General features: G+C 39.6%; 1 protein-coding gene across 1 annotated transcript; it reads left to right on the top strand.

The window, feature by feature from the left end:
• Positions 1-120: 120 nt before the first annotated feature.
• On the top strand, positions 121-1,465 carry LOC137253139 (uncharacterized). Its single transcript, XM_067789581.1, has 2 exons — positions 121-591; positions 654-1,465. Exons 1-2 carry the CDS (start codon positions 551-553, stop codon positions 1,321-1,323), a joined length of 711 nt encoding a protein of 236 aa, XP_067645682.1. The 5' UTR covers positions 121-550; the 3' UTR covers positions 1,324-1,465.
• The last annotated feature ends 7,755 nt before the right edge of the window (positions 1,466-9,220 follow it).

Genomic DNA, 9,220 nt, shown 5'->3' with positions numbered 1-9,220 from the left:
GAGTGCCTGTCAGAAAGATGTCAACACACTTGTACTTGTACACTATGACTGCGCCGGAAGTTGATGTATCAAATCAAATAAAATTCAGCATATGTAATGATAGAAATGAAATTCACAATGGCCTTTGTTTACTTTGAAGAAAAATCAGCTGTCAGTGGAAGAATTTTTGTATTGTTATAGTTGATATCTATCCTCTTTGCCAATGACTCCGGCTTTAATTGCAACAACGAAAAAAGCGACAATAGTGCCGACGTGTTTTCCGCGATTAACTTTTAAACGAAATACAAAATATAGTTTCTGCTTTCGGAATCTGAATATTGACGAAAATACGCGTCTTTTAATACTGCTATCGACATGTGCGACCCGAATTTTAAGTGCACGACTTAAGTTGAAATTTTACTAAATTTGGAATTTAAAAAGCTTATATTTCATAAACTAAGAGTTTCACAGAGCTGTGGATGATAATTTTGTGATTTTTGGGACCCCCTCTACCCCTACAAATCAACAAAAGTTTGGAAATCGTGGCACCTTATATAAAATCCAACCCAAAATGAGAAATAAGGAAGTTGTTTTTGATACTGAAAAAAGGAAGTGAGTACCTACTCATAGATCATAAATATGTATTATGTATAAGTATATCTCTACTATTAAAGGGAATATTTGACTGGCTTTCGAAAGCGTAAAAATGAACGACGAGCCCGTGCAAAAGAACAGTTTGAACGTAGCATAAAAGAGGAGCGGAAAAGGATTAGAAATGACGTCAAGAAATCCATGGCCTCGATGAAGAAAACATTTCAACCTCTCTCTTTGGATCCGGAAATAGAAGAAAAATTTATTGAGAATGATTATGAAGACGAAGAAGTGCAAATAAATGTCATAGAATTAGCAACAGGAAGTACACAAACACATGATGACAACGATAACGCTTCCATAATAAACGAGACCGTTGTCGACGAGTCTTACATAAATACAATACCGGGGATGGAATACAATACTGAGGGAATTGTAAATGATGAGGAAGAAAAAAAATGCAGACGCAAACAGCGTGGAACTCCAGCGGAAGAAAGTTTGGGAAAGATTGGTAACAAAAAAATTCTAGATAAAATGAAGAAACGAAAATCTTTAAAGGAATTGAAAAAGAGTAAAATTTTCAAGCAAAAAGAACGAGTAGAAGGAAAAAAGCAACAGAAGATGACTCGAATTAAAAAGTATTCCACGAAAAATGGTTTAAATGGTTATCCTGGTGGTGGTAAAAGTCGGCATCATAAGCAATCTAGGCGAGGGCATGACCATCGTGGTTCAAGCAATGGAAGACGGAAATAGGGCAAGTCCGGTTTTTGTAACCCAAGTCAGACTTTGAATCTTCGAATATATTAAAAAAATAATTTGTCCATTTTGCAAAACTGCTCGACCGGCATCTTCTATAAATCTTATAAAATAAAGTTGTTAAATATCGTTTTTAAAACGGTTTTTTGAATTTTAAAGCTTATCTACGTGAGATGAACATTTCCAATATGATTTGATGGAATTTATCATAGGGGCGTGGCAAATTGCCAAAATGTAGTAAAAATCATTAAAAATAATTCTTTTGTTATTTGAAATTTGATTTCGGTAGCATGGATTCTTAAAAACCTCAAAAACCCGGTTATATTCAAAAAGTATTTTCAGTTCAATTGTGGTTGTTGTTGGTTCAACCAATTTATGAGTTCGTAAACGACTTTAAAAACTTTATTTCAGAAAGGTGTTACAATTAGAATTAATTAAACAAGTTAATATTTTGTATTAGTATACACACATTTGGTTTTCCCAACTGCACGTTTTCACGCCGTAACCAAAGAGATCAAAGAATGTACGAAAAGGAAGTAGACGACTAGGCAATTTAAAAATGGGTTACCTAATTGCGTTAATACATACAGCGTTGCCTGATAAATTTGTTGTGTGGTTGGAAAGACCAAGTGTGAGTTTAGACATGGAGATTAGCCAGTGACGGTGTTTCGAACAGTTGTTGTTAGTACCTTGTGTCTAACTGGTGAGTTTTAGTGCATTGAATATTCATACATTTTATTTGGTACTAGCAGGGTACCCGGCGTTGCTGGGGTTGGGCAGATACTAATCTAAATAAGGTGTATTTTAACGCATTTCTTCCCGTTACTCCAAGTCAAGCACGCAGTATATATTTTATTGATCTTCAAAATGTATCTCCCAATTTTTCTCATTCTTACCATTTATAATTTCCCTATCTCTCCCTCTTCTTTTTTCTACACCCTCTACCTCTCTACTTCTTCCTAAATCTCTCATTCCTCTAATTTATCATTCTTTGCTTTATTTTTCAAATTTTATTTTGTCACACACAATTCATGCTCAAAATCTCATAACATAATCAAAATATTTTTGCTGCACAATTTTTGTCTATCATCTCATATAGACAGGTATTTTTACAATGGAATGCCTAAATTTAATAAAAACTTACATCACTCAATGCAATCGCTTTAACTTTTTGTGAATTCAATGCTATGACCAAACAAAAGTTCTGCACTTAAGTACGTACATAGCGTATGAGTAACTTTTGCTGACATACAAAATTTGTCGCCCCAACCAATGGCGCACGCGAACTTGAAAAAAAAATTTTAATTAAAAATGTTTAGTTCTGAAATATGAAGAAGTAAGGAAGGCTAAGTTCGGGTGTAACCGAACATTACATACTCAGTTGAGAGCTATGGAGAAAAAATAAGGGAAAATCACTATGTAGGAAAATGAACCGAGGGTAACCCTGGAATGTGTTTGTATGACATGTGTATCAAATGGAATGTATTAAAGAGTATTTAAAGAGGGAGTGGGGCATAGTTCTATAGGTGGAAGCCATTTAAGGATATCGCCATAAAAGTGGACCAGGGCTGACTCTAGAATTTGTTTGTACGATAATGGGTATCAAATGAAACGTGTTAATGGGTATTTTAAAAGGGAGTGGACCTCAGTCCTATAGGTGGACACCTTTTCGAGATGTCGCCATAAAGGTGGACCACGGGTGACTCTAGAATTTGTTTGTACGATATGGTTGTCAAATGAAAGGTGGTAATGAGTATTTTAAAAGGGAGTGGGCCTTAGTTCTATAGGTAGACGCCTTTTCGAGATATCACTATAAAGCTGGACCAGGGGTGACGCTAGAATTTGTTTGTACGATATGGGTGTCAAATGAAAGGTGGTAATGAGTTTTTTAAAAGGGCGTGGGCCTTAGTTCTATAGGTAGACGCCTTTTCGACATATCGCCATAAAGGTGGACCAGGGGTTACTCTAGAATTTGTTTGCACGATATGGGTATCAAATGAAAGGAGTTAATAAGTATTTTAAAAGGGAGTGGGCCTTAGTTCTATAGGTGGACGCCTTTTCGAGATATCGCCGTAAAGGTGGACCAGGGGTGACTCTAGAATTTGTTTGTACGATATGGGTATCAAATGAAAGGTGTTAATGAGTATTTTAAAAGGGCGTGGGCCCTAGTTCTATAGGTTGACGCCTTTTCGAGATATCGCTATAAAGCTGGACCAGGGGTGACGCTAGAATTTGTTTGTACGATATGGGTGTCAAATGAAAGGTGGTAATGAGTTTTTTAAAAGGGCGTGGGCCTTAGTTCTATAGGTAGACGCCTTTTCGAGATATCGCTATAAAGCTGGACCAGGGGTGACGCTAGAATTTGTTTGTACGATATGGGTGTCAAATGAAAGGTGGTAATGAGTTTTTTAAAAGGGCGTGGGCGTTAGTTCTATAGGTAGACGCCTTTTCGAGATATCGCCATAAAGGTGGACCAGGGATGACTCTATAATTTGTTTGAATGATATGGGTATCAAATGAAAGGTGTTAATAAGTATTTTAAAAGGGAGTGGGCCTTAGTTCTATAGGTGGACGCCTTTTCGAGATATCGCCATAAAGGTGGACCAGGGGTTACTCTAGAATTTGTTTGTACGATATGGGTATCAAATGAAAGGTGTTAATGAGTATTTTAAAAGGGCGTGGGCCCTAGTTCTATAGGTTGACGCCTTTTCGAGATATCGCCGTAAAGGTGGACCAGAGGTGACGCTAGAATTTGTTTGTACGATATGGGTATCAAATGAAAGGTGTTAATGAGTATTTTAAAAGGGAGTGGGCCTTAGTTCTATAGGTGGACGTCTTTTCGAGATATCGCCATAAAGGTGGACCAGGGGTGACTCTATAATGTGTTTGTACGATATGGGTATCAAATTAAAGGTATTAATGAGGGTTTTAAAAGGGAGTGGTGGTAGTTGTATATGTGAAGGCGTTTTCGAGATATCGACCAAAATGTGGACCAGGGTGACCCAGCCCATCATCTGTCGGGTACCGCTAATTTATTTATATATGTAATACCACGAACAGTATTCCTGACACGATTCCAAGGCCTTTTGATTTCGCCCTGCAGAACTTTTTCATTTTCTTCTACTAAATATTGTGTCACACCCATTTTACAAAGTTTTTTTCTAAAGTTATATTTTGCGTCAATAAACCAATCCAATTACCATGTTTCATCCCTTTTTTCGTATTTGGTATAGAATTATGGCATTTTTTTAATTTTTCGAAATTTTCGATATCGAAAAAGTGGGCGTGGTCATAGTCGGATTTCGGTAATTTTTTATACCAATACAAAATGAAATCAGATAATTACGTGAACTGAGTTTAGTAAAGATATATCGATTTTTGCTCAAGTTATCGTGTTAACGGCCGAGCGGAAGGACAGACGGTTGACTGTGTATAAAAACTGGGCGTGGCTTCAACCGATTTTGCCCTTTTTCACAGAAAACAGTTATCGTCCTAGAACCTAAGCCCCTATCAAATTAAAATTTTTTTTTTTAAGTGGCGTGGTCGTTCTCCGATTTTGCTAATTTTTATTAAGCATACATATAGTAATAGGAGTAACGTTCCTGCCAAATTTCATCATGATATCTTCAACGAATGCCAAATTACAGCTTGAAAACTTCTAAATTACCTTCTTTTAAAAGTGGGCGGTGCCAGGCCCACTGTCCAAAATTTTACTAATTTTCTATTCTGCGTCATAAGTTTAACTCACCTACCAAGTTTCATCGCTTTATCCGTCTTTGGTAATGAATTATTGCACTTTTTCGATTTTTCGAAATTTTCGATATCGAAAAAGTGGGCGTGGTTATAGTCCGATATCGTTCATTTTAAATAGTGATCTGAGATGAGTGCCCAGGAACCTTCATACCAAATGTCATCAAGATACCTCAAAATTTACTAAAGTTATCGTGTTAACGGACGGACGGACATGGCTCAATCAAATCGATACTGATGATTTTGATATATGGAAGTCTATATCTATTTCGATTCCTTTATACCTGTACAACCAACCCTTATCCAATAAAAGTTAATATACTCTGTGAGCTCTGCTCAACTGAGTATAAAAACCTTCGAAGGAACCTATAGCCAAAATTTGGCGATGATGGAAGTGTGGGAAATACGTTTCCATAGGGAACACACGAAAAGGAGCTGCCTATATGCCGCTATGTCTTAATTTGGTTTCCCTGCAAAACTTATACGGCTGTGCAAAACGGCGTTGAGCAACACCATCAGCTTTAATCAGAATTGGGAAGGACTTCTCCGAGCCGTTCGAAACTAAACGAGGTTTCCGACGGGGTGACCCCCTATCGTGCGATTTCTTTAATTTGATGCTGGAGAGGTAAATTATACTAGCTGCAGAACTTAACCGCTCTGGAACAATATTCTATAAAAGCGTGCAATTACTGGCATATGCTGATGACATTGATATCACCCGCACTGTAAGTTCTGCTTACTCCAAACTTTAGAAAGAAGCGGTAAAGATGGTGAATAAGGACATAAGAGTCAGCGGATATGCGCGTTGGAAACCACGCTACTGTTTGCAGCCATAATTTCGAAATAGTAAAACTACATTAACACTAACAACAACATCAGCTCTGAAATTCAGCGAAGAATCACTCTTGCCAATAAATGCTACTTTGGACTAGGTAGGCAATTGAAAATAGAAGTACTCTCTTAAATAAATAAATGTAAGGCGTGATAACCTCCGAAGAGATTTTAGGCCGAGCTTCTCTTCCAATTTGTGTCGTGTTCCTTTAACTTTTTCCTACAAATTGGCTGGACGGGACCTACTTGTTTTATGACTCCGAACGGCATCTGCAAGGCAGATGAGTTTGCACTGAGAGCTTTTCATGGCAGAAATACACTCGGAGTGCTTGCCAAACACTGCCGAGGGGCGCCCCCGCTTAAAAAATTTTCGTCTAATTAAAAAAGCTTGTTTCTAAAATTTTGATGTTGCTTTGCCCCGGGCGTGAACTCAGGATTTTCGGTATGGTAGGCGGAGCACGCTACCATCACACCACGGCGGCAGCCAAAATTAAAGTCCTCTCTTGGCAAACGAAAATCATACTCTACAAGTCACTTATCGTACCCGTCCTGCTATATGGTGCAAAAGCATGGACCATGACAACATCAGATGAAGCGGGTCTGCGAGTGTTCTGGAGAAATGTTCTTGGAAAGATTTATGGACCTCTACGAGTTGGCGATGGCGAGTACCGGAGAAGATTTTAATGATAAGCCGGACGAGCTTTACGCAGACATCAACATAGTCCAGTGAATTAAAACGCAGCGGCTACACTGGCTGAGCCATGTTATGCGATTGAAAGATGACGTTCCGGCTAAGAAAGTGTTTTTATCGGAACCCGCCTATGGCCACAATGGCTCTCTACGCTTGTAATTCGGCAATCGGAAAAAGGTGGGGTCTCCAGCCACGCATAGTCCATTGGATCTACACGGCAGTGGTGAGACCCATACTCTTCCACGCCATCACCGTATGGTGGACGGCACTCGATATCGAATCTAACAAGAGCGAAGTAACGAGAGTGCAGAGGATGGTGGCAATGCTTACCAGCGGTGCCCTTCCCTCCACTCCCACCAAAGCTCTTGAAACCATATTATTCCTTCTCTCAACTGAGCTATATGGTAGATACTGTGCCTCCTGCAACGCGGCAAGGCTCAACGCTCTCGAACCATGGAGGGACTACAGGTTTGGTCACCCGGATCCTGAAGCAGGTCCCCGAAACCTTCTTGAAATTGGACCATACAACATCGTCCCCTTGCTGGGACAACAAATTTTCCACAAGAATCCCAGAGAGGAACGAGTGGGCAAACGGCGTGGAGCCGGGATCTCACGAAATCTCCGTTTTTCCAGATGGCTCTAAACTAAACAACAGAGTCGGCAGCGGAATATTTTCGGAGAAGTTCAATCTAAGCGAGAGCTTTCGCTTACCCGACCACTGCAGTGTTTTTCAGGCTGAACTCATAGCTATCTGGGAAGCAGTCCTCTATCTTGCTAACCTGCAGGTGACCAATTCTATTTCAATTTTCTCTGACAGCCAAGCTGCCATAAAATCCCTGCAATGCAGTAACACCTCGTCACTAGTGGTATTGAAGTGCAGAGAAACCCTCAACAAACTAGCTGAAAATTGCAACCTAAGCATAATATGGGTTCCTGGCCACTGTGCCATCTCAGGAAACTGCGCCGCGGATGAGCTAGCTAGCTATTGCAAACAATAACCTCCGCGGGTTGGGCCAGCCCTCCTCTAAACACTTGCAACCACTGCCTGCGATCTCTTTTCACGGATCAGGCAAACGGCAGATGGGCCAAGGAACCTATGTACATGTAGTATATCCAAGCAAATCTGGCCTAAGCTGGATGAAAAGAGATCGCAATTGGTGATAATGTTAAATCGTATCTCTATAAGCCCACTAGTGGGCCTTCTTAAAGGTCACTGTCTCATGGGCACTCATGGTGCCTATATGGAACTGCAGACAAATGAATTCTGCCGCAGCTGTAGGGACTAGGAGGAGATAGAAAGCGTAGAGCACTATCTGTGCCACTGTCCAGCACTGTCAAAAACCAGGTACCAATGCATCCACAGACACTCCTTTGGGTGCCTTGCGGAGCCTGAATCTATAAAACCAAACGACATCTTGCGTTTCATTAGGCAAACGCGCTGGTTTAGCCTCACTGGGGTCTAAACTTTCTTCTTCTTCGAAAGTAGGGTAACAGGAAATAGGGGCCCCCCGCGTGGTAGCACAACGGGCCACAACGGCCTACGTGGGTCCCCGCTCGGACAGCGGAGGCAGCCAACTTAACCTAACCTAACCTAACCCGCCTATGGAAGCAGAGGTGGGCGCGGCCCCCACTCCGCTGGAAGGGCCAGGTGGAAAACGATTAAAACTCCCTTGGCGTGACCAATTGAGTTGGTAGAGCGCAGAAGCGAATGACGCGCCTTGTTGCACGGCCATAACCGTTTAAACGGTTCAGCGCCAATTAAGTAAGGATATGACAACTTTGCCAGGCCCTTAAAGAGTCGAATTATCTTTTAACTGTTTGTAAATACTACCTATGCTTTGCACACAGAGTATATTAATTTTGATTGGATAACGGTTGGTTCTACAGGTATAAAGGAATTGAGATTGATATAGACTTCCACATATCAAAATCATCAGTATCGAAAAAAAATTTGATTGACGATAACTTGAGTAAATATTGAGATATCTTCACCAAATTTGCTACACGAGCTTATCTGGTCCCAGAATAGATTGGTATTAAAAGTTAGCGGAATCGGATGATAACCACGCCCACTTTTTATATATATAACATTTGGAAAACACAAAAAACCAGATTATTTAGTAAATAATATTCCTAGAATGTTGAAATTTGACGTGTGGACTGATATTGAGACTCTTGATAAAAATTTGAAAAAAATTTTTTAAATGGGTGTGGCACTTGTGATAAAATAAATTTTACATATTTTATTAATCATAAATCAAAAATCGTTAAACCTATCGTAACAAAATTCCGCATAGAGGTTACCTTTACTATAGGGAATGCTTTGAAGAGAAATTAACGAAATCGGTTAAGGACCAAACCCACTTTTATATAAAAGATTTTTAAAAGGGTCGTTGACGAATAAAATACGCTATATCTGTGCAAAAAAAGAGCTTTATATCAATGGTATTTCATTTCCCAAGTTGATTTATAACTATAAATAGGAAAAGCTTCATATTTTAAAAAATGGGCTTGGCACCGCCCCTTTTATGACTAAGTAATTTTCTATGTTTTGGGAGCCATAATTCGAAGAAAAATTAACGGATCGCAATAAAATTGGGTACAAAAATTTGCCCTATAGCA

This window comes from Eurosta solidaginis, chromosome 5 (assembly GCF_040869045.1).
Source record: "Eurosta solidaginis isolate ZX-2024a chromosome 5, ASM4086904v1, whole genome shotgun sequence".
Taxonomy (NCBI): domain Eukaryota; kingdom Metazoa; phylum Arthropoda; class Insecta; order Diptera; family Tephritidae; genus Eurosta; species Eurosta solidaginis.
The sequence above is the reverse complement of the archived record's forward strand: the minus strand, read 5'-3'. Positions and strand labels throughout refer to the sequence as shown.